Source organism: Choloepus didactylus, chromosome 25 (assembly GCF_015220235.1).
Source record: "Choloepus didactylus isolate mChoDid1 chromosome 25, mChoDid1.pri, whole genome shotgun sequence".
Lineage (NCBI taxonomy): Eukaryota > Metazoa > Chordata > Mammalia > Pilosa > Megalonychidae > Choloepus > Choloepus didactylus.
Window position 1 is genome coordinate 5,042,275 of NC_051331.1, and position 26,563 is coordinate 5,068,837.

General features: G+C 38.3%; 1 protein-coding gene across 1 annotated transcript in view; it reads left to right on the forward strand.

The window, feature by feature from the left end:
• The window catches only part of LOC119520251 (zinc finger protein 596-like), a 46,173-nt gene that overhangs the window by 17,125 nt on the left and 2,485 nt on the right, over window positions 1–26,563 (forward strand). The window contains exons 2-5 of the mRNA XM_037817957.1: window positions 22,166–22,251; window positions 24,419–24,545; window positions 25,298–25,393; window positions 26,088–26,170. Coding sequence (XP_037673885.1) covers window positions 22,249–22,251; window positions 24,419–24,545; window positions 25,298–25,393; window positions 26,088–26,170 — 309 coding nt within the window. The 5' untranslated portion in view covers window positions 22,166–22,248. The remainder of the gene's footprint in view (window positions 1–22,165; window positions 22,252–24,418; window positions 24,546–25,297; window positions 25,394–26,087; window positions 26,171–26,563) is intronic.

Genomic DNA, 26,563 nt, shown 5'->3' on the forward strand with positions numbered 1-26,563 from the left:
TTTCCCAATCCCATTGTCACCCCGCATAAGCTACATTTTTATACAACTGTCTTCGAGATTCATGGGTTCTGGGTTGTAGTTTGATAGTTTCAGGTATCCACCACCAGCTACCCCAATTCTTTAGAACCTAAAAAGGGTTGTCTAAAGTGTGCGTAAGAGTGCCCACCAGAGTGATCTCTCGGCTCGTTTTGGAATCTCTCTGCCACTGAAGCTTATTTCATTTCCTTTCACATCCCCCTTTTGGTCAAGAAGATGTTCTCCGTCCCACGATGCCAGGTCTACATTCCTCCCCGGGAGTCATATTCTACGTTGCCAGGGAGATTCACTCCCCTGGGTGTCTGATCCCACGTAGGAGGGAGGGCAGTGATGTCACCTTTCAAGTTGGCTTAGCCAGAGAGAGAGGGCCACATCTGAGCAACAAAGAGGCATTCAGGAGGAGACTCTTAGGCACAAATATAGGGAGGCCTAGCCTCTCCTTTGCAGCAACCGTCTTCCCAAGGGTAAAACTTATGGTAGAGGGCTCAACCCATCAAACCACCAGTCCCCTATGTCTGTGGTCATGTTAGCAACCATGGAGGTAGGGTAGGCGAATACCCCTGCATTCTCCACAGGCTCCTCAAGGGGGCACTACATCTTTTTTTTTTTTCCTTGTTTTTCTTTTTTTTTTTTTTTTTTTAACTTTCCCTTCTTTTTTTAAATCAACTGTATGAAAAAAAAAGTTAAAAAGAAAACAAACATACAATAAAAGAACATTTCAAAGAGACCATAACAAGGGGGTAAGAAAAAGACAACTAACCTAAGATAACTGCTTAACTTCCAACATGTTCCTACTTTACCCCACGAAAGTTACATAATATAGCAACATTTCTGTGAACTTGTTCCTACTATATCCATCAGAAATTAACAGACCATAGTCATTTCTGGGCATCCCCAGAACGTTAAATAGCTTATCTGTTCTTCTTGGATTATTGTTCCCCCTTCCTTAATTGCTCTCTACTGCTAGTTCCCCTACATTCTACATTATAAACCATTTGTTTCACATTTTTCAAAGTTCACATTAGTGGTAGCATATAATATTTCTCTTTTTGTGCCTGGCTTATTTCGCTCAGCATTATGTCTTCAAGGTTCATCCATGTTGTCATATGTTTCACAAGATCGTTCCTTCTTACTGCCGCGTAGTATTCCATCGTGTGTATATACCACATTTTATTTATCCACTCATCTGTTGAAGGACAATTGGGTTGTTTCCATCTCTTGGCAATTGTGAATAATGCTGCTATGAACATTGGCATGCAGATATCTGTTCGTGTCACTGCTTTCCGATCTTCCGGGTATATACCGAGAAGTGCAATCGCTGGATCGAATGGTAGCTCTATATCTAGTTTTCTAAGGAACTGCCAGACTGACTTCCAGAGTGGCTGAACCATTATACAGTCCCACCAACAATGAATAAGAGTTCCAATTTCTCCACATCCTCTCCAGCATTTGTAGTTTCCTGTTTGTTTAATGGCAGCCATTCTAACCGGTGTTAGATGGTATCTCATTGTGGTCTTAATTTGCATCTCTCTAATAGCTAGTGAAGCTGAACATTTTTTCATGTGTTTCTTGGCCATTTGTATTTCCTCTTCAGAGAACTGTCTTTTCATATCTTTTGCCCATTTTATAATTGGGCTGTCTGTACTATTGTCATTGAGTTGTAGGATTTCTTTGTATATGCAAGATATCAGTCTTTTGTCAGATACATGGTTTCCAAAAATTTTTTCCCATTGAGTTGGCTGCCTCTTTACCTTTTTGAGAAATTCCTTTGAGGTGCAGAAACTTCTAAGCTTGAGGAGTTCCCATTTATCTATTTTCTCTTTTGTTGCTTGTGCTTTGGGTGTAAAGTCTAGGAAGTGGCCACCTAATACAAGGTCTTGAAGATGTTTTCCTACATTATCTTCTAGGAGTTTTATGGTACTTTCTTTTATATTGAGATCTTTGGTCCATTTTGAGTTAATTTTTGTGTAGGGGGTGAGGTAGGGGTCCTCTTTCATTCTTTTGGATATGGATATCCAACTCTCCCAGCCCCATTTATTGAAAAGACCATTATGGCTCAGTTCAGTGACTTTGGGGGCCTTATCAAAGATCAGTCGGCCATAGATCTGAGGGTCTATCTCTGAATTCTCAATTCGATTCCATTGATCTATATGTCTGTCTTTGTGCCAGTACCATGCTGTTTTGGCAACTGTGGCTTTATAATAAGCTTCAAAGTCAGGGAGTGTAAGTCCTCCCACTTCGTTTTTCTTTTTTAGAGTGTCTTTAGCAATTCGAGGCATGTTCCCTTTCCAAATAAATTTGATAACTAGCTTTTCCAAGTCTGCAAAGTAGGTTGTTGGAATTTTGATTGGGATTGCATTGAATCTGTAGATGAGTTTGGGTAGAATTGACATCTTAATGACATTTAGCCTTCCTATCCATGAACATGGAATATTTTTCCATCTTTTAAGGTCCCCTTCTATTTCTTTTAGTAGAGTTATGTAGTTTTCTTTGTATAGGTCTTTTACATCTTTGGTTAAGTTTATTCCTAGGTACTTGATTTTTTTAGTTGCTATTGAAAATGGTATCTTTTTCTTGAGTGTCTCTTCAGTTTGTTCATTTCTAGCATATAGAAACATTACTGACTTATGTGCATTAATCTTGTATCCCGCTACTTTGCTAAATTTGTTTATGAGCTCTAGTAGCTGTATCGGTGATTTCTCAGGGTTTTCTAGATATAAGATCATATCATCTGCAAACAATGACAGTTTTACTTCTTCTTTTCCAATTTGGATGCCTTTTATTTCTTTGTCTTGCCGGATTGCCCTGGCTAGCACTTCCAGCACAATGTTGAATAACAGTGGTGACAGCGGGCATCCTTGTCTTGTTCCTGATCTTAGAGGGAAGGCTTTCAGTCTCTCACCATTGAGTACTATGCTGGCTGTGGGTTTTTTCATGTATGCTCTTTATCATGTTGAGGAAGTTTCCTTCAATTCCTACCTTTTGAAGTGTTTTTATCAAAAAGGGATGTTGGATTTTGTCAAATGCTTTTTCAGCATCTATTGAGATGATCAATTGATTTTTCCCTTTCGAGTTTTTAATGTGTTGTAATACATTGATTGTTTTTCTTATGTTGAACCATCCTTGCATGCCTGGAATGAACCCCACTTGGTCATGGTGTATGATTTTTTTAATGTGTCTTTGGATTCGATTTGCAAGTATTTTGTTGAGGATTTTTGCATCTATATTCATTAGGGAGATTGGCCGGTAGTTTTCCTTTTTTGTAGCATCTTTGCCTGGTTTTGGTATTAGATTGATGTTAGCTTCATAAAATGAGTTAGGTAGTGTTCCATTTTCTTCAATGTTTTGAAAGAGTTTGAGTAAGATTGGTGTCAGTTCTTTCTGGAAAGTTTGGTAGAATTCCCCTGTGAAGCCATCTGGCCCTGGGCATTTATTTGTGGGAAGATTTTTGATGACTGATTGGATCTCTTTGCTTGTGATGGGTTGGTTGAGGTCTTCTATTTCTTCTCTGGTCAGTCTAGGTTGTTCATATGTTTCCAGGAAATTGTCCATTTCTTCTGCATTATCCAGTTTGTTGCCATACAGTTGTTCATAGTATCCTCTTATAATTTTTTAATTTCTTCAGGATCTGCAGTTATGTCACCTTTTTCATTCATTATTTTGTTTATATGGGTCTTCTCTCTTTTTGATTTTGTCAGTCTAGCTAGGGGCTTGTCAATCTTGTTGATCTTCTCGAAGAACCAACTTTTGGTGATATTTATCCTCTCTATTGTTTTTTTGTTCTCTATGTCATTTATTTCTGCTTTAATCCTTGTTATTTCTTTTCTTCTACTTGGTTTCGGATTGGTTTGCTGTTCATTTTCTAGCTTCTTCAGTTGATCCATTAGTTCTTTGATTTTGGCTCTTTCTTCCTTTTTAATATATGCGTTTAGTGCTATAAATTTCCCCCTTAGCACTGCTTTTGCTGCATCCCATAGGTTTTGGTATGTTGTGTTCTCATTTTCATTCGTCTCTATATATTTAGCAATTTCTCTTGCTATTTCTTCTTTAACCCACTGATTGTTTAGGAGTGTGTTGTTTAACCTCCAGGTATTTGTGAATTTTCTAAGTCTCTGATGGTTATTGACTTCTAATTGTATTCCATTGTGGTCAGAGAATGTGCTTTGAATAATTTCAATCTTTTTAAATTTATTGAGGCTTGTTTTATGTCCCAGCATATGATCTATTCTGGAGAAAGTTCCATGAGCACTAGAAAAGTATGTGTATCCTGGTGATTTGGGATGTAATGTCCTGTATATGTCTGTTAAATCTAATTCATTTATCAGATTGTTTAGGTTTTCAATTTCCTTATTGGTCTTCTGTCTGGTTGATCTATCTATAGGAGAGAGTGATGTGTTGAAGTCTCCCACAATTATTGTGGAAACATCAATTGCTTCCTTTAGTTTTGCCAGTGTTTCTCTCATGTATTTTGTGGCACCTTGATTGGGTGCATAGACATTTACGATTGTTATTTCTTCTTGCTGAATTGCCCCTTTTATTAGTATGTAGTGGCCTTCTTTGTCTCTCAAAACATCCCTGCATTTGAAGTCTATTTTATCTGAGATTAATATTGCTACACCTGCTTTCTTTTGGCTGTAGCTTGCATGAAATATTTTTTTCCATCCTTTCACTTTCAGTTTCTTTGTGTCCCTGTGTCTAAGATGAGTCTCTTGTATGCAACATATTGATGGTTCATTTTTTTTGATCCGTTCTGCGAATCTATATCTTTTAATTGGGGAGTTTAATCCATTTACATTCAACGTTAAAACCGTGAAGGCATTTCTTGAATCGGCCATCTTATCCTTTGGATTATGTTTGCCATATTTTTCCCTCTCTCTATTAATATCCTTTATTGTACCCATACCGAATCTCTTTAGTACTGAACCTTTCTCCAAGTCTCTCTGTCCTGTCTTTGTTTCTCTGTCTGTAGGGCTCCCTTTAGTATCTCCAGTAGGGCAGGTCTCTTGTTAGCAAATTCTCTCAGCATTTGTTTGTCTGTGAAAAATTTAAGCTCTCCCTCAAATTTCAAGGAGAGCTTTGCTGGATAAAGTATTCTTGGCTGGAAATTTTTCTCACTCAGAATTTTAAATATATCGTGCCACTGCCTTCTTGCCTCCATGGTGGCTGCTGAGTAGTCACTACTTAGTCTTATGCTGTTTCCTTTGTATGTGATGAATTGCTTTTCTCTTGCTGCTTTCAGAACTTGCTCCTTCTCTTCTGTGTTTGACAGTGTGATCAGTATATGTCTCGGAGTGGGTTTATTTGGATTTCTTCTATTTGGAGTTCGCTGAGCATTTATGATTTGTGTATTTATGTTGTTTAGAAGATTTGGGAAGTTTTCCCCAACAATTTCTTTGAATACTCTTCCTAGACCTTTACCCTTTTCTTCCCCTTCTGCAACACCAATGAGTCTTATATTTGGATGTTTCATATTATCTATCATATCCCTGAGGTCCATTTTGATTTTTTCAATTTTTTTCCCCATTCTTTGTTTTATGCTTTCATTTTCCATTCTGTCATCTTCCAGGTCACTGATTCGTTGTTCAACTTCCTCTAGTCTTGTACTATGAGTGTCCAGAATCTTTTTAATTTGGTCAACAGTTTCTTTAATTTCCATAAGATCATCCATTTTTTTATTTAGTCTTGCAATGTCTTCTTTATGCTCTTCTAGGGTCTTCTTGATTTCCTTCATATCCCGTACTATGGTCTCATTGTTCATCTTTAGTTCTTTGAGTAGCTGCTCTATGTGCTGTGTCTCTTCTGGTCTTTTAATTTGGGTGCTTGGGCTTGGGTTCTCCATATCGTCTGGTTTTTTCATATGCTTTATAATTTTCTGTTGTTTTTGGCCTCGTGGCATTTGCTGAACTTGATAGGGTTCTTTTAGGGTTTGTAGACCTATTGAAGTCCTTATCTCTAATTTATCAGATCTACAGCTTCGTGGAGTACACTTTCTCTAACTAACCAGCAGGTGGCGTCCACGAGCCACCTGTTCTCCACAAGCCAGATCTCCCCTGCTTAGCCTTTTTGGTGAGTGGGGGAGTGAGTCTTGTGGGGCCCAATTGGTGTACCAAGCTTGCGTGTGTAGTTGGTGTTGCCTGCCCTGTATGTGGGGCGTGTTTCTGGGCAGTCGGGGAGGGCGGGTGGCCCTAACAATCAAATCTCCCTGATGATCCTAGAGTTTTAACCCTGCTGCAATAGTCTAATCCTTCAGTTCAGTCCTGCCACAGTTTGTCTCTGCCACTGACCCACAAGTCTTTGGTATTGGCGTATGGCTCCTGAGACTTGCAAGTGGGCCCCTGTTCCAGGCTGTGCACCCCGGGTCCTCTGTTGAGGGATGACTGTGCTATGTCACAGGTGAGTGCCGTCCCCCCAGGGCAGTTCTGGGCTGCTGGGCTGTGTAGGGAGGCTCCCAGTCTGCTCAAATGATGGCTGAATGGGGCTTTGTTAATTCACACTGCTCCACCTTCCCAGCTCTGGGACAATCAGCTGAGGTTGCAGGGAAGGCTAATGTCCACGCCCAGTATTGTGGTGTGTGCTTGTTATTTGAAGCACTTCCGTCACACTGGGTTGTCTGGGGCAGCTCTGGGCTATGGGGCTGGCGATGGGCAGGAGTGTTTCCTGTCCACCAGGATGGTGGCTGTGAGCGGACACCCCCCTTTTCTTGGGAAGTTGTGGTGTTTAGTGAATTTTCCCAGCCACTGGATAATTGCCTTTTGTCTCAGAGCTCTCTTAGTTCTGCTCTTGACTTGACATGCCCAAATTGCAATTCTTTGAATCTTTCTGTATTGGGCTTCTTAGAGTAATTGTTTTAGAAAAAGTAAAAATGATTAAAAAAAAAAAAAAAAAAGGCCCCTCCTCAGAGATCTAATGGGTTATTGAAATGCTAATAGACACAGCAACCAGGGCCATTAAGGAAAGGTCCACAGGGCAGGGAGATCAGCTTTTCTTCGGGATTTGCATATGCGCCTCAAGGCCTGAGCTCCACCTTTCCCCTTTCTGTGTTCACCAGAACTCCAGAAATCCTCTGCTTTTATTTTGGAGTTTTTCGTGTTATTTTTATTTTTTTTTTTCTACGCCTGTCTCCTCTCTGCTGGGCTGGCAGCTCTCAGATTCTCCGGTGTCTGGTCTCAGTCTATCTATGGTTGGAATCTGGATCAGTAGAATGAGTTTCCGATAAGAGCAGCCACTGCAGTTCTCCCTTCTCCTTCCCGGAGCTGACAGCCCCTCCTCCCACGGGACCGAGCCTGGCAGGGAGGGGCGCGGGTCCCCTGGCCGCAAAAACTTACAGAATTCGCTGATCTCAGCAGTTCGACATTTTCATGAGTGTTGTATGAAGTATGCCCAAAGACAGATTGCTCTGTGGTGTCCAGTCCACGCAGTTCCTGGCTTTTTACCCACTTTCCTGGAGGAGTAACTAAAACCTATAGCTCACCAGTCTGCCATCTTGCCCCGCCTCCTCTGTTTTCTATGATTTTTTAACGTTGCTGCTGGAATTTTTCAGATGTGCAGATATGTCAGTTTTTGTTTGATAAATATTCCTAAACGAATTGTGTGTGTGTTGGTTTTATCTCTTCCAACTGAACCTGGCTATAGCCATTGAAAGAAGCATGGACCCTGTGCTGCGGATTGCCTCCTACTCTTCACCACCGGTCCCCAGGAAGATGGAAAAGTGGAGGTGGTACTTTGTGCGGCCTTGCAATCTTGGCTCTGGTTCAGTTTCTCCTTTGTAAAATGGGGATAATATCTCTTGTATAGGTTTAGTGTGAGTACCAAAAGAACTAGAGTAGCCCAAACACTATTCTAGCTGGTTCTTCCCAACTTGTAATATTCAGAAGCAGGGGACACTCCAAAGAAGAAAGAGGAATCGGCTTTCAGCCACTCAGGAGAGGGGAAGACCTCCCTCCTGAACTTCCTGGTACCCAGACAGTGGAACAGGACAGAGCCCCTCCACTCAGATCTCCAGCAGACAGAAACCATAGTGTCCTCTTATAGCTTTTTATTTTGTTTTTTTATTTATGTGTGGTCAGTAATAATCCCTTTTGTCATTTCTGATTTTAGTTATTCTATCTTCTTTCTTTTTTCCCCCTTAATCTAGATAAATATTTATCAATCTATTGATCTTTTCAAAGAACCAAGTTTTGGTTTTGTTGATTCTCTCTATTGTGTTTTTTTTTCCAAGATGCTATTTTAATTTTTCCATGCCCTAATGTTTGATATTTCCTTCTTTCTGCTTGATTTAAGTTTAATTTGCTCTTTCTCTCTGGGTTTGTGTTTAGGTTTTTTTGTTTTTTGTTTTTTTGTTTTTTTCTTTAAGCATTTAGAACTATAATTTCCCCCTCAGCACTGCCTTTTCTGCATCATATAATTTTTGGGATGTGTTTTCATTTCCACTCTCCTCCAGAAATTTTCTAATTTTTCTTGTGATTTCTTCCTTGACCCATTGATTGTTTAGAATTATATGGTTAGTTTCCACATATTTTTAAATTTTCCATTTCCCCTTCTGTCATTGAATTTTAGCTTCATTCCATTGTGTTTAAAGAAAATACATTGTATGATTTCAATATTTTTAATTATTGAGAATGTTTTTCGTGACCTAACATATAATCTATCTTATAGAATGTTCCACATATAGTAGAAAAGAATGATTATTCTGCTGGTTTTGGGTAAAGTGTTCTCACATGTCTGTGAGATCTAGTTGATTTATAGTATTTGAGTCTTCCATTTCCTTACTGATCTCTCTAGATATTCTATTGAAAGTTTTGCATTAATGTCTTCTACTGTAGAACCCTCTCTTTCTCTCTTTAATGCTGTCAATATTTGCTTCATATATTTTGGGGCTCTGGTGTTAGGTGCATATATGTTTATAATTGTTATATCTTGTTCAGTTTACCCCCTTTATCAGTATATAATTACCTGTTTTTTCCCTTGTAGTAGTCTTTTACTTAAAGTCTATTTTATTTGATATTAGTATAGCTAACTCAGCTGTCTTTTAGTTACTGCCTTCATGGTATATTTTCCAATCCTTTCACATTCAACTTGCCTATGTCTTTGAATTTAAGGTAAGTCTCTCATAAACAATATATATATATATAAATATAATCGATTCTTCCTATCTCTTCCTTTTGACTGGAGATTTCAATCAATTTACAAGAAACTACTGCTACTGCATGATTTTCTTCTGCCATTTTGCTATTTTGTCTTTGTAACTCTTAAACCATTTTTTTGGCCGTTAATTCTTCTGTGAATGCCTACATTCATATTTCTTTGATTTATGTTTGTAGCATATTGAGTACCTTCTCATTCCTTTCTTGTTATATTTTTCATGTATTTTCCTTGTAGTTACAATGGGCTTAAAATTTAACATCCTACTATATAACAATCATATTTGATTTGATATTAAATTTGCCACAATAGAATACACATACACTGTTCCTACCCTTCTGACCAACCATCATTTTTTGTACTTTTTAACTGGATTGTTTGTAAAATTAAAAATAAGCTGATAAAAATCCTTAAATCATCCAGTTCTTTCAATTCTTTTTCAATCTTGCATATTGGGCCCTTTTGTTTTTCTATGCTGTCATATCCTAATTCTGTCATACCATATGGGAACTCCTGTTTGGAGACTCACACTATGTTGCTTCTCTGAACCTCCATGCAGTGATTATCACACTAATATTGGCTTGATATCATCCTTGTCATCACAGAAATGCTGTATACCATCTATTCCAATTTCATTTTCATCTTGTGGATTTTGAATCTGTTGTACAGTTGTTCTAACTTCTTTCTGTCATTGATCCTCTTATAGTCTATCATATCTAAAGTTCAGAATTTTGGAAAAATTTGTCCATTGCAAAAATTAACTTTAAGTCCTTTTGAGATAGACAACTTAATGCTGTTTTCTCACAAGATTGTGTGCATATCATATACTGATAAACTTTATCCTTTGATGTTGATTTCAACTTGTTCAAATTGGTGTCCTTCAGGCGTCTTCCCTCCTTCACCAGCTCCTTAATGACTGGACAGTGGAGATGGTGGCTCCTGTCCTGGGCTCACCAGATCCCACTCATGCACAGTGCATAATTGCAGGGAGGCAGAGGGTCCCATCTGCCTTCTATTTTTTTGAGAAGGAGGAAGAAAAGAGGGTTTCTGTATGGTGGCAGGAGGACAGGGGAAGGTTTCCCAAATCATCCTCACAGTAGTGATTTTTCAATTCACTTTTATGCAGGTCAAAGACAAAGGAAGGTAACATTTTGTTTAATAGGTAACAGAGATCTGGAAAACTTCAGAAATTTCATTATTTACTATTTCCTTCCTGGGAAATATGCCTTCATGAGTCTAGGAAGATAGAGGTTGGCTTTACTCGTATCTGGGAGGTTGGGGGACCATAGGTGAAAGCTTATTGAAATCTGGGTGCAGACTTTACATTTACATATTGCTGCAGGCCTTACATCTATGTTTTGCTCCTTTGTGCGACCAAGAGTTCTCACCAACTGCCTACTCCCAGTTATAAAATACATTTAAATGGGGCTTTAGAGGTTCCATTTTTATATATTATATTTTAGTTCAGTTTTATTGAGATATATTCACATACCCCACAGTCATCCACACTGCAGAAATGGTCATAGTACAAACATACATCTGTGCTTTCATCACCACAATCAATTTTGAATATTTTCATTACTCCAAAAGAATATAAATAAAAATACAAGTAGAAAAGAGCACCCAAAATATCCTATCCCCCATCCACCCTATTATTCATTTGATTTTTGTTCCCATTTTTCTACTCATCTGTCCATACACTGGACAAAGTGAGTGTGAGCCACAAGGTTTTTACAATCACACAGTCACACTGTCTATGCTATGTAGTTATACAATCATCTTCCAGGATTAAGGTTACTGTGTTGCAGTTCAACATTTTCAGGTATTTCCCCATAGTCATTCCAGTACACTGAAAACTATAAAGGGATATCTATACAATGTATAAGAATAATCTCCAGATTTACCTCTTGACTCCACTTGAAATCTCCCAGCCATTGTAACTTTATTTTTTTTTTTCATTTTCTTCCCCCTTTTATTCAAGAAGGTTTTCTCAATCCCATGATTCCAGGCCCAGTCTCATCCCCATGAGCCATGACCCAGACTTCCAGGGAGAGTGACACCCCTGGGAATCATGTCTCATGTAGGTGGGAAGGCAGTGAATTTACCTCCAATTTGGCCTAGAGAGAGAGGCCACATCTGAGCAACAACAAAGGCATATGAGGGTGCCTCTTTAGCATTTATACAAACAGGCCCAGCCTCTCCTCTGCAGCAACAAGCCCCAAAGGTTAAGCCCCAAAATCAAGAGCTTGGTCCTCTAAATTGGCAGTCCCCAATTCTAGTGAAATTTAATACTTCCACATTTTCCCCCAGTCCTCAGAGGGGCTTTCCAAATGCATTCCTACTCTCTGCCCAAATTATTTTGAGATTTATTGAGATTTCACACCAACCTCTGCAAACCAATCGGATCTCACTTTCCAAGCTTCATGTAATTATGGTGTTTGAGTAAACTGACTGTATACATGAAACTATCTGGTGTGCTACAGGAAATATAGATTTTGCACCAAATAAATATATCTTCCTTTGGTCTCATGCAAAATTTGAAGTTCTAAAACAGTATCATCCTTTACTCTTCAGTCTGACCTGCCTCCATCCTAACCTGCCTTCATCCTAACCAGATTTGCTTCAGTCATATTTCTAATAGAATTCTGGGCTCTTTCTCAGCATTTTACAGGTGCTGTATGGGATAATACTGATATTCACAGCTGCCAAACTCTAGCTCTGAGTCTCATGTGCCACACAGATACTTGAAGTTCTTGGGCCAGACCAGGTTATACACAAAGAGCTCAGCATCTCTGAATCTAGAGATAACCATTAAAACTCAGGAACAGATATGACTGCTGTAAGAGCTCACAATATAGGGATCTTTATAATAAGCTTTCCCCTGATAACCTGTACTCTAAGATTCAATACTCATTAGAGTTTGCAAATTATACTTTGTCCATATTACTGAGGTGTTATAATGTTATAATGTTTGCATTTTGTTGCTGGCTGATTTCACTCAATATGTTGCCCTCAAGATCCAGCCACCAAGTTGCATACCTCACAACTTCATTCCTTCTTGCAGCCTCTCAGCATTCTATTGTAGGCCTACCCCACAGTCCACATTCTGTTCATCTGTTGAAGTAACCTAAAGCCACTTGCATCTGTTGCAAATCAGGAATACTGTCACCTTATACAACAGTGTGCAAATGTCCATTCATATCCCTGCTCTCCTTTCTTTCAATTATGTACTCAATAGTGAGGTTTCAGGATGTTATGGCAACACCATACTTAGCTTTTTGTGGAACCACCACACTGCATTCCAGATGGGCTGTACCATTCTACTTCCCCACCAGCAGTGAATAGGTGCATCCCTTTCTCCATGTTTTCTCCAGCAATTGTATCCTTCTGTTAATTTTTCTTCTGCAGTTTTATAGAGATATATTCACATACCATACAGTCATCCACAGTGTACAATCAGTTGTTCACAGTATCATCGTATAGTTATGCATTCATCACCACAATCAGCCCTTGAACATATTCATTACAATAAAAAAATTTAAGTAAGAATAATAAAAAGGATAAAAGAGAAAGTAGAAGTAAAATAAAATAAAATTCAACAATAATGTCACACAATACCACCACTAAGCAAGAATCCCATACCCCATTTCCTATATCCGTTATATCCCCTCTTATAGATCTTTAGGTTTGGTATATTGCCATTGTTAAAATTAATGGAAGCATATTGCAGTGTTACTGTAAAGTATATACTCTAGTTTTTATTGATTATATTTTTCCCCAATACCATCCCATTCTCAACACTTTGCAAACTTGACATTCATTTGTTCCCCTACATGGAGAAATGTTTCCTATTTGTACATTTAATCATCATCATTGATCATTCAAGTGTTTGCTAAGTTATACAGTACCAGTCTTTATCTTGTATCTTTTCCTTTTGGTATTATACATATCCCTAGCTTTCCTCTTTCACCTTTAGTCACAGTCATATTTTTCCAGGGTACTAACAATATTGTACTAACAATATTGTGCTACCAACATTCAGTATTTTGCTATCCATTTCTGGATCTATAAAATCAATCCTGCTGAACTTTCTATACTCCTTCAGCATCAAATGCCTAATATCTACCCTCTTTCTATCTTGTGATATCCTGTGTTCCCAGCTTTTAACTCTCAAAGTTTTTCATTAAAATTAGTTCATATTAGTGAGACCATACAGTACTTGACCTTTTGTTTTTGTCTAATTTCACTCAGTATAATGTCCTCAAGGTTCATCCACATTGTTTTATGCTCTGTCATTATTCTGTATTATAGCTCCACAATACTGCATTGTATGTATATGATACTTGTTATCATTTATTTATCCGCTCATCCATTGATGGCTGTTTGGGGTATTTCCATATCTTGGCATTTGTGAATAATGTCACTGTAAACATTGATTCACAAATGTCCATTAATTTCTTAGGTTTTATTTCTTCTGAGTATATACCTAGTAATGGAATTGCTGGATCATATGGCAGTTCTAAACTTAGCTTCCTGTGGTATTGCCACACTGCCTTCCAGAGTGGCTACATCATTCTGAATTCCCATGAACAATGAATAAATATGCCTCTTTATCCACAACCTCTCCACCACTTGTTATTTTCATTATTTTATAATGACCATTCTAGTAGATGTGAGATAGTATCCCATTGTGGTTTTGGTTTGCATTTCCTAAAAGTCAGTAAAGTTGAGCACCTTTTTACATGTTTTTGACCCATTTGTATTTCCTTTTCAGAAAAGTGTCTATCCATGTCTTTTGCCCAGTTTTTAATTTGGTTATTTTTCTTACTGTTGTTGAGTTGTTGGATCTCTTTATATATTTCAGATATTAAACCCTTATCTGGTATGTGGTTTCCAAATATTGTCTCCCATTGCATTGGCTGCCTTTTTACTTTTCTGACAAAGTCCTTTGATATACATAGTGTTTAATTTTGAGGAGATCCCATTTATGTATTTCTTCCTTCATTGCTCATGATTTGGGTGTAAAGTTTAGGAAACCACCTCTTATCACAAGATCCTTAAGATATTTCCCTACATTTTCTTCTTAATGTTTTATGGTCTTAGTTCTAGTGCTTAGCTGTTTGATCCATTTTGAGTTAATTTTTGTATAAGGTATTAGATAGGATCCTCTTTCATTCTTTTGGATATGGATATCCTGTTCTCCAAGTACCAATCATGATTTCTTGACTCCCTTATTGAAGATTAATTGTCCATAGATGAGAGGATCTATTTCTGAACTCAGAATTTGATTCCATTGGTCAGGATATCTATCTTTATGCCAGTACTATGCTGTTTTGACCACTGTAGCTTTGTAATATGGTTCAAAGTCTGCCTCTGGGGTTTAGGCACTGGGCACCACAGCGTGTTCTCTGTGTATGTGCAAAACAAAAATGTCTTGGATGTTCTTTTTATTCTAATTTTTATTTTATTATTTGGAGTAATGGAAATGTTCAAAGATTGATTGTGGTGGTCAATGCACTATGAACAACTGATTGTACACTTTGAAGGATTGTATGTTATATGAATATATCTCAATAAAATTGCATTTAAAAAAAAAGTCTGATGGCTCCCAGAGGTGTTCCAATTTTGCCAGCCAGCAAGCCCTGGTTTGATTTCCAGCACTGCTCTGTTGTGTTGTCTGTATTTCTCAACTTAAACAGGGCTCATTTACTGGGCACAGGGTGTAGAACAGTTCCATCAGTCCTGGGATGAAGTCTACAGAGGTTCTGAGAAATTCTAAAATTCCTTTGTGCTTTCCAGTCTATCCAGCAGATGGTGCTGTACAGTGACTTGATTGTCCTCAGAGAGTGTTTTTGAGGCTGTGTCTGACCAGATGAGGCTAAGTTCTCTCTTGAAGCCCGTTCTACTTTGCTAATGCTGCCAGGATGCAAAACACCAGAGATGGATTGGCTTTTATAAAAGGGGATTTATTTGGTTACACAGTTACAGTCTTAAGGCCATAAAGTGTCCAAGGTAACACATCAGCAATCAGGTACCTTCGCTGGAGGATGGCCAATGGTGTCCAGAAAACCTCTGTTAGCTGGGAAGGCACATGGCTGGTGTCTGCTCCAAAGTTGTGGTTTCAAAATGGCTTTCTCCCAGGACGTTCCTCTCCAGGCTGCAGTTTTCTCAAAAATGTCACTCTTAGTTGCACTTGGGGTATTTGTCCTCTCTTAGCTTCTCCGGAGCAAGAGTCTGCTTTCAATGGCCGTTTTCAAACTGTCTCTCATCTGCAGCTCCTATGCTTTCTTCAAAGTGTCCCTCTTGGCTGTACTTCCTCCTCAAAATGTCACTCACGGTTGCACTGAGTTCCCTCTGCCCGTCAGCTCCTTTATATGGCTCCACTGATCAAGGCCCACCCTGAATGGGTGGGGCCATGCCTCCATGGAAATATCTCATCAGTTATCACCTACAGTTGTGTGGGGTGCATTTCCATGCAATTCTAATCAGCACCAAAATGTCTGCCCCACAAGACTGCATCAAAGAATGTGGCTTTTTCTGGGGGACATAATGCATTCAAACTGGCACAGAGCCCAGATTCATCTGGCTGGGTGGGGCTGAATTACCTGTTGAAGCCTGGCCAAGTCCATCTGGGTGGCGATTAGTTACCTCTTAGAGACCTGGTGAGTCTGGCTGGGTGGGGCTAAATAACTTCTTGGAGCCCATCTGAGTCTGGTTGGGTGGTGCTGAATTACCTCCTGGTGCCCCTGTCTGACAGGGCATGGCTGAAGCTGCAGGTTTCTTGCACCCTCATTTTGCTGGGTAATGTCTGACTCAGTGTGGGGCTGTGGCCTCCTCTCTCTCTATCGTAGAGGGCTCCTCCAGCTGCCACTCTCTTTCACCATCTCCCAGGCAGATATTGGCCTCTGGCTACTATGTTCCTCAAGGGTGGGGGAAGGGCTTTCAGACTCAGGGTTAGAAATGGCCTCTGCCCATGTTTTCTCATACTCTTTTCCCCTCACTGATCTAGGCCTTGAAATATCATCCCCTATCCCCCTGATCTCCAAATGATGGGCATCTTTCTCTCTGCTGTGAATGATTTTTTTTTGTCTGTGTCTGCATTGGGAGGAGAGTGGAATCCTAACTGCTGGATCTGTGTTCCTTCCTTGCTGTTCAAGGCTGAGAGTGGGAGTGGGGAGAGGACTCACTGGCCCAGAAGAGATTTCTCGTATGTTAAATCTCTCCTTTTTGTAAATGCAACTTCTATGGGGTACCTCTCTCATCCATATACTCTTCCAGAGTTCTGAAAAAGTCAAGGTTCTCTCCCTCTTTTGCTGAATATCTGGGAAGTTTTCAGCAGCTGTTTACATCACCATGTTGTGTTACCACCACTGCAGTTTAATTTAATTTAGTGTTATGGAGATATAGTCACATATCATATAATCATCCATGGGTGACAACCAACTGTTCATAGTACTATCATATACTTGTGCATTCATCACCTCAATCTATTTTTTGAATATCTTTCTTATACCAGAAATAGTAAAAATAAGATTACAAAATAAAAGTAAAAAAGAACACCCAAATCATCCCCTCCCACCCTATTTTTCATTTATATTTTGTCCCCATTTTTCTATTCATCCATCCATACACTGGATAAAGGGATTGTGATCCACAAGGCTTTCACAATCACAGTATCACCCCTTATAAGCTACTTGCTATACAATTGTCTTCAAGAGTCAAGTCTACTGGGTTGCAGTTTGATAACTTCAAGTATTTACTTCTGTCTATTCCAATGCATTAAAACTTAAAAGGGTTATCTATATAGTGCATAAGAATGCCCACCAGAGGGACCTCTCAACTCCATTTGGAATCTCTCATCCACTGAAACTTTTGCATTTCATTTTTCATCCATATTTTGGTCAGGAAGATGTCCTCAAACTCATGGTATCATGAGCAGATTCATCTTGAGGAGTAATATCATGTGTTGCCAGGGAGATTTACACCCCTCAAAGTCAGAGCCCATGTAGTGGGGAGGGCAGTGAGTTCACCTGTCAAGTTGGCTTAGCTAGAGAGAGAGGGCCACATATGAGCAACAAAGATGTACTAAAGGGGAGACTCACAACCAGGTTTAGCCTCTCCTTTGTAGTAATGAGCTTCCTAATGGCAAGTCCCAAGATAGAGGACTTTGCACATCTAACAGTCAGCCCTCTGTGCTTGTGAGAATGTCAGCAACATCCCAGGTGAGAAAGCCCAATATTTCCACATTTTTCCCCAGTTCCTCAGGGTGGCCCTGCATATATATTTTTAGTCACTGCTGAAATCATTTTGGGATGTGTCACTATTTCACATTAATCTACACAAACCTACCAGGTTTCACTTCCTATTAAAAGTTCCATGTAATTATGGTATTTGAACAAACTGTGTGAGTTAAATTGGTTTGGAAACATGAATCCTGCACCAACTAAGCATCTCTTCCCTTGGTCTCACATGGAAGTTGAACTTTTAAAACATAGTCAGTGTTGTCCTTTATCCTTTGGCCCAATTTACCCTAGTCCTAACCAGATCTGCTTTTTTATATCTCTAATTGAAGTCTTGACTCTTTTTCAGCTTTTTTAACAGTTGCTGTATGCACATAGCACTAATACTGACATTCATATCTGCTGAGTTCTAGCTCTAAGTTTCAGATGTCACATGGATACCCAAAGTTCCAGGGTTTAATCAGGTTATACACATAGGGATCAGCATCTCAGAATCTGGAAATAGCCATTGCAATTCAGGAATAAAGATGTGACTGGTGTAAGAGCTTCCTATCTAGGGATCATTACAATAAGTGTTCCCCTGATAAGCTATGCACTTCTAAGCTGGCACTACAGCTCAGAGCTGTGCCAAACAACCCAGTGTGCCAGGAAGTGTTTTCAGCAACACACGCACATGCCACAATATCTGGCATGGACAATAGCCTTTCACACACCCACAGCTAATTGTCCCAGAGCTGGGAAGGCGGAGCTGTCTGAAAACAGGGAAATTAACATGTCCCATACAGCCATCCTTTCAGCAGTTTGGGAATGCCCCTACATGGCCCTGCAGCCCAGAACATCCCTTGGGTTATGATGCTGACTTGTGATATAGCAGTCTTCCCTCAGGAGAGGCTCTAGGAGGACACAGCTTGGAAGAGGGACCCACTCACATGTCCCAGGGACCATACACCAATACCAAGGCTTGGGGGTCAGTGTCAGAGGCAAACTGTGATGAGACTGAACTGAAGGAATAGATTCTTGCAACAGCTTTAAATCTCCAGGAAAACCTGGGATATTTGATTATTACAGCTGCCCTCCCACCCTAACTGCTTAAACACACCACACATTCAGGGTGGGCAGCACCAACTGGACCCCAACAAGATTCAGACCCCCACTTACCACAAAGACAAATTTGGGGAGAAATGGCTTGAGGGGAATAGGTGGCTCGCGGATGCCACCTGCTGGTTTGTTAGAGAAAGTTTACTCCACCAAGCTGTAGTTCTGATAAATTAGAGATAAGTGTTTGAATCAGTCTACATATCCTAAAAGAATACTATCAAGTTAAGCAAATGCCAAGAGGCCAAAAACAACAGAAAATTTTACAGCATATGAAGAAACCAGACAATATGAATAACCCAAACTGAAACACCCAAAAGAGCAGAGGAGACACAGTGCTTGGAGGAATTAATCAAAGAACTAAAGACAAACAATGAGAGCATGGCACAGGGTATAAATTATATGAATAAGACCCTAGAAGAGCATAAAGAAGAAATTGCAAGAGTAAATAAAAAAAAATAGACCATCTTATCAAAATAAAACAAACTGTCGGCAAAATTAAAAAGATTCTGTATACTCATAGTACAAGACAAGAGGAAGCTGAACAATGAATCAGTGACATTGAGGATGACAGAACAGAAAATGAAAGAATAAAAGAAAGAATGGGGAAAAAATTGAAAAAATTGAAATGGACCTCAGGGATATGATAGATAATATAAAATGTCCAAATATATGATTCATTGGTGTTCCAGAAGGGTAGGTGGAGGGTAAAGGTCTAGAAAGAGTATTCAGAGAAATTATTGGAGAAAACTTCCCAAATCTTCTAAACACCATAAATACACAAATCATAAGTCCCCAGTTAAACTCCAGATAGAATAAATCTAAATAAACCTACTCCGAGACATATTCTGATCACACTGTCAAATACTGAAGAGAAGGGGCAAGTTCTGAAAACAGCAAGAGAAAAGCAACTCACCACTTAGAAAGGAAACAGCATAAGACTATGCAGTGACTACTCAACAGCCACCATGGAGGTGAGAAAGCAGTGGCATGACATATTTAAAATTCTGAAAGAGAAAAATTGCCAACCAAGAATTCTTTATCCTGCAAAGCTCTCCTTAAAATTTGAGGGAGACTTCTAATTTTTCACAGGCAAACAAATGATGAGAGAATTTGCTAACAGGAGACCTGCCCTACTTGAGATACTAAAGGGAGCCCTACCATCAGAGAAACAAAGAAAGGAAAGAGCAAAATGGAGAAAGGTTCAGTACTAAAGAGATTCAGTACAGGTACATTAAAGGACATTAAGAGAGAGAGGGAAAAATATATCTGACAGACATAAAACAGGATAGGATGGCTGATTCAAGAAATGTCTTCATAGTAATAACATTGAACGTAAATGGATTAAACTGCCCAATTAAAAGATATAGATTGGCAGAATGGATCAAAAAATATGAACCATCAATATGTTGCATACAAGAGACTCAACTTAGACACAGGGACACAAAGAAATTGAAAGTGAAAGGATGGAAAAAATATCTCATGCAAGCTACAGCCAAAAGGAAACAGGAGTAGCAATATTAATTGCAGATAAAATAAACTCTAAATGCAAGGATGTTATGAGAGACAAAGGAGGCCACTACATACTAATAAAAGGGGCAAGACAACAAGAAGAAATATCATAAATGTTTATGCACCCAATCAAGATGCCACAAAATACATGAGACAAACACTGGGAAAACTAAAGGAAGCAAATGATGTTTCCACAATAATTGGGAGAGACTTCAACACATCACTCCTATAATTAGATCAACCAGACAGAAGACCAATAAGAAAATTGAAAAACTAAACAATCTGATAAATGAATTTGACTGAACAGACATACATAGAACATTACATCCCAAATCACCAGGATACACATTCTTCTCTAGTGCTCACAGAACTTTCTCCAGAATGGATCATATGGTAGAACATAAAACAAACCTCAATAACTTTTTAAAAAATTGAAATTATTTAGAGCACATTCTCTGACCACAATGGAATACAATTAAAAGTCAATAACTGTCAGAGACTTAGAAAATTCACAAATACCTGGAAGTTAAACAGCATGCTCCTAAACAATCAGTGGGTTAAAGAAGAAATACTAAGAGAAATTGCTAAATATAGAGAGACAAATGAAAATGAGAACACAACATATCAAAACCTATGGGATGCAGTAAAATAGGTACTGAGGGGGAAACTTATATCACTAAATTCATACATCAAAAAGGAAGAAAGAGCTAAAATCAAAGAACAAATGGAGCAACTGAAGAAGCTAGAAAATGAACAGCAAAGCAATCCTATACCAAGTAGAAGAAAAGAAATAACATGGATTAAAGCAGAAATAGGTGACATAGATAACAAAAAAAAAAAAAAAAACAATAGAGAAAATAAATAACACCAAAAGTTGGTTCTTGGAGATCAAGAAGATAGCTAAGTCCCTAGGTAGATTGACAAAATTATAAAGAGAGAAGACCCATATAAAAAAAATAATGAGAAAGGTGACATTACTGCAGCAATCTGTGAAATTACAGGGCAGTCTGGCAAGACAAAGAAATAAAAGGCATCCAAATTGGAAAGGAAAAAGTAAAACCATCATTATTTGCAGAGGATATGATCTTATATCTGGAAAACACTGAGAAATCAACAATACAGCTACTATAATAAAAAAATTTATCAAAATAGCAGATACAAAATTAATGCACATAAGTCAGTAATGTTTCTATACCCTAGAAAGATACCATTTTCAATAGCAACTAAAAAAATTTAAGTAACTAGGAAGAAACTTAACCAAAGATGCAAAAGACCTATACAAAGAAAATTACATAATTCTACTAAAAGAAATATAAGGGGACCTTAAAAGATGGAAAAATAACCATGTTCATGGATAGGAAGGCTAAATGTCATTAAGATGTCAATACTACTCAAACTCATCTACAGATTCAATGCAATCCCAATCAGAATTCCAACAACCTACTTTGCAGACATGGAAAAGCTAGTTATCAAATTCATTTGGACAGGAAAGATGCCTCAAATTGCTAAAAACACTCTAAAAAAGAAAAGCAAACTGGCAAGACTAACACTTCCTGACTTTGAAGTTTATTATGAAGTCACAGTAGTCAAAACAGCATGGTACTGGCACAAAGATAGATATATTGATCAATGGAATTGAATTGAGAATTCAGAGATAGACCCCCAGATCTACAGCTGAGTGATCTTTGATAAGGCCCCCAAAGCCGCTGGAGTGGGACATAACAGTCTTTTCGGCAAATGGGGCTAGAGAATTGGCTATCCATATCCAAAGGAATGAAAGAGGATCCCTACCTCACACCCTACACAAAAATTTACTCAAAGTGGATCAAAGATCTCAATATAAAAGACAATAACATAAAACTCCTAGAAGATAATGTAGGGAAGCATCTTCAAGACATTGTATTAGGTGGCCACTTCCTAGACATTACACCCAAAGCACAAGCAACAAAACAGCTGTAGACTTCTTACATTTGAGTTTAGGAGATGAGAACCTACCCCTGTTTCTCTTAGAATATACTACAAGTTTCTGCTAGTTGGACTGGGGGAGGTTACTTCCAGGTGAAGATTTGGATATCTGTGTCAAATGGCTCTGGAAAATGTGGACAAGTTTTGAGTCACATGTCTTCTTTCTCCATCCTCAGCTTTGGATGCTTATTGCCCAGACTGCCTGAGAGTGAAAAACCAGAAGAAGATTGTTGGTGGTAGAACTCTAACAGTGCAAGCAATGGTGAGAAGGGAATTACTGTTCCTACTGAAAAAAACTTTATTAAAAAAATAAGCCTAATTCTCTTATGACTTGGCAGATTCCAAGTACACTTATGAAATATTCACATATTTCAGATCCATTTAAGTATACCCAGGACTCTTGTATAATTATGGTGGTCCTAAAAGTGAGTTAGAAATCTCTCTACCATTTACATTAATTTCTTCCTGCCTCTGTAAAGGGTGTGTTTTCACAGAAGAGATGTGATAGGATTTATTTGCCTTGTGGAGCCTATGGTCTCAGTTTGGAAGAAATTCACTCATTCACTGTGTTAGTGGTAGTAATGTGCTTAGGATTGTGGTGAACACAAGGGATAGAGATGAATAATGGTGCAACTTAACACAACAATAGGGAGCCATATGGTTCAACAAGTGAGTTCAGTCCATTGTTATGAGAGCTGGGTCCAGGGCTATGCTGTGTTCAAGAGAGGACAAGAAAGAGAACACAAAAGGCAATGAAAGTGTTTATATTATCCAATAGTAAAATTCCAGCACTTTTGATAGAATATATTTTAATATTTTGAAAAGATGTTTTAAATTCTCATTACCATCTTGTCCCGAGTTAAACATTTTCTTGCATGTTAACAACATTTGTACAACTTTGGTAAGTTGAAGCAATGAATAGGGAATATTGTTTCCTCAATTTAAGCTGTGCACACAGGAGGAACATTGTAGGGAGAGTAAAATTTCATGACCAGTATGAATAGTTGAAGATCTAGTGAGAAAGAGACACCAGAACAAATGAAGAGTCTATTTATCCTTGAAAAGAGTCATGATGAATATACAAGGACACAATGAAAACTATTTTTTGCAGGTGTAGGGGAATATTGAGAATGGGTGGCCTCCTACCAAATAAAGGGTCAGCCTAGGACTGTACTTTAATATAGCAGTCACAGGGGTCCATGGTTTCTGCTACTGCATATCCTACCCTCATACTGTAATAAACACCTGAGTTTTATAGAGTTGAATGAGGAAGAACCTACTGTCCCCAAGTTCTGTATAAAGTTTGTATACTTCTACAGAATCATGTACATTTCTTCAAGTCTTTCCATGATTTTATTGAATCATAGATTTATTACTTGTAGTTAACAAGTGTTGGTTACACAGGAATCATCAGTCATTGGATTTTTCAAAACTTGCAACATTTTGTTAAACCATTTCATAGACAAGGAAACTGAGATCATTGCACTGCCTCAAATTGGTTAAGCTCAATTTCAAATTTGTGTCCAGGTGGAGATGAGGTGTCACAAAATGGGGTAGTGAGACAATATTACATGAATTATGTAGTGATTAGTCCAAGATCGTAGGGAGATTGTGTTGCCATGTGGAGTCAGTGGAAAGTGTGAACAGCCTGTTTTTGTGTGGGTAGTACACACGCATAACAAAAAGTCTCAATGGGTTTATGCTTTTAATGGGGCATAGGGGGAGTTAGTAGATTTTCCAAATGGGTTAGAGATTGATTAGTTTAAAGCAAATACCTGTGAAAAGGGGAAGGACACTCAGTTTGTAGAGATGGTTACCATAGCATTTGAGACCACATGAGGGTTCTGGGTGAGGCATGTCAGTGATGTGGATGGTGACCAAAGATGTAGGTTTGAATTCTGGAGGGATGGAAATTGTTAATTAGGCCAAAGGCCAATGTTGAGGAAAATGGCTTGGCCAAAGATGGATGCTAAGGCGGAACACAAAATTATTTTTATAGGATGGATGGGAATAATTGAATAATCATTATGTTAAAAGGTTAAAAGGTGGAAGATCATGAATAATGCTTCCCTAATGATTAGTCTGTATTTACTTGAAATTGAAGATTTACTTATGGATTCTTATGAGAAAATTTGATGATCACCATCTGGAAGTCATTATTATCAGTTTGTGGGTTACATCACACCATATGTTGTGCAGTGCTGCCTTATTGTGAAGTTTTATGTATGCAGAGTTGGTATGTCTCTGAGTGTATCTGAAGGATAGATGCCAGGTTAGCAGTAAGATTGATCTAACTGGAATCCCAAACTAAGTTTTGTCTTTTTGTACACACAACCTCTTTCCTTCATCAATGCTGTGATTTCAACCTATGTACTATGCATATTGGTAGGAATAGCCTTGTCTGAACTCAATTGCCTATGATGTTTTAGGAATCAGTGACCTTCAATGATGTAGCTATAGGCTTTGATGCAGAAGAGTGGGCCTTGATGGACACAACACAGAGGAACCTGTTCAGACATGTTATGCTGGAGAGTATCCATCATCTGGTGTCAGTGGGTGAGTTTCTTGAAATTTTCTGTCATATATACATCTGTCTATCCATCCATCCGTCCATCCACCCATCCATCCATCTGATCTTTCATCAATTAATTCAAGTATCTTGATAACTTCCCTATATTCCACTCTTATTTCTGCTCTGATTCTTTTATAATCTCATGACTACTTGTAAGAAACTATCTCTTCTAGTTTTTCCTTACATCTTGTTTGTCAAACCAGTGACCCATGATATTCCTGACTAAAATTTCATGTCTGTTTTGTGGCTAACTGCCACAATTCAGAATTCTGTGGGAACTCAATGAATATTATTTCTATGGATAAAATAAATATTCTCTAAATAGTTATCCTCCTGGGGCTCTGGTGTAGTTTCAGAACACAGTAGAAAAATAATCAACATGCTCTTTTCCACATAGAACATATTTTTTTTTTTGTGGAGCCTGTTTTAGTAGATTTTTTTAAATAAAATACTCTTCAACTACTGTGAAGATATAATTGTTCCTTGTATATAAAGACTGAGGATACTGTTATCTATGAATTTAGGCATGGGCATTAACATATACTTAATGACTTTGTATGTCAGGATCATCCATTTCTGCAAATGGATTATCACCATATGATGTTTAAATTGCACTTCCTCATGCTGCTCTTCACAGTTTACCTTATTCTTCCTAGTTGTTGTTCCCTAGACTTGATAATCATGAATGTGTATCAGCATAGAATTCAAAATCTGTGCTTCTGTTTCTCATAAATAGGGTATCAGCTCTGCAAATCAGAAGTGATTTCCCGGTTGGAACAAGGAGAGGAACTGTGGAGAGAAGGATTAGGATTTCTCCAAGGACAGAGTACAAGTGAGTTCTTGGGCACTATGCTTCAATAAGAGGAGGGGCCTGGTCAATGAATGAGAAGGTCTTTAGAAATAGCAACTGATTTCCTTAATTGAGTGATATTCCCTGAAATGTAGGCTATGACTTTGGCATCAAACTCCATAAATTGTGCAGTGATTCTGTACATGTATCAATCTCTAGTTTAGAATCCATTTATGGTTGTCTTTGGCTTAGCAAAAGAGATATTTATGTACTTACAGGAGTCAAACTTGCACATAGTGGCCTTTTCCTGTCCTTCTCTTTGAGGAATTCCCTCCTTACCACCCACCATGGCATCTTATTATTTTCCCTAACTTTAATACTGAAAATATTGTAGTTCTCTATTTCCATAAAAAGTTTTGCAATGTTCTTAAGTTTAGGTACTTTCCCATTTAAATAACAGTATTTAAAAAATAACCACATGAGCCTTGGAAGTGTTTTTTTTTTTTTTTAATTGTAAGAAATTTTATTTTGTAATAAATTCAAACTTACAGGAACAGTTGCAAAAACAGTTCAAACCCCATACATAGAACCCCATCATACCCCGACCCCCTCCCCTGATACCACAGTCCACCACCTTTAAGATCCTGAAAGAAATGGTGGTATGACAGGATGTTGGAAGTGTTTTAATATTTCAGATGGCTAATGCTACTATATAATGTTTTTAAAATTATTTCAGACAGACAAAATGACCATAGAAAAGAAGAAATGATAATTATGCCACATACCTGCAATAAGGACAAATATATGACCCAATCAAAGGTAAGCATCATAAATGTGATCAGCAGTCTTACAAATAAATACCTGGGATTGCATAGTCTAGGAGTTCAGCACAACCATCTGACTGTAATTAAATATGGGAGTAAACACTGTCCCATCAAGGTTTGGATAGTTTCAATTAAGGGAAAATTAACCTGAGCTGAAAACCATAACCTGAAGTCTTGTAAAAGTACAATGGCATAAACATGTTTGTATACCTATTGTTTGAAACATATTGAAGTATTCAACATTAATTAGTTAGCTCTGCAGTTGAGATTCTAAAAAGAGAGAATCTCTGCAAACAAGAAAGTAGCCCATCATTTGCATGTAAATAACATGATGAATTTTTACTGGATCCACAGTGAATTATTAGACAAGAGAGTTGAATTAATGAGT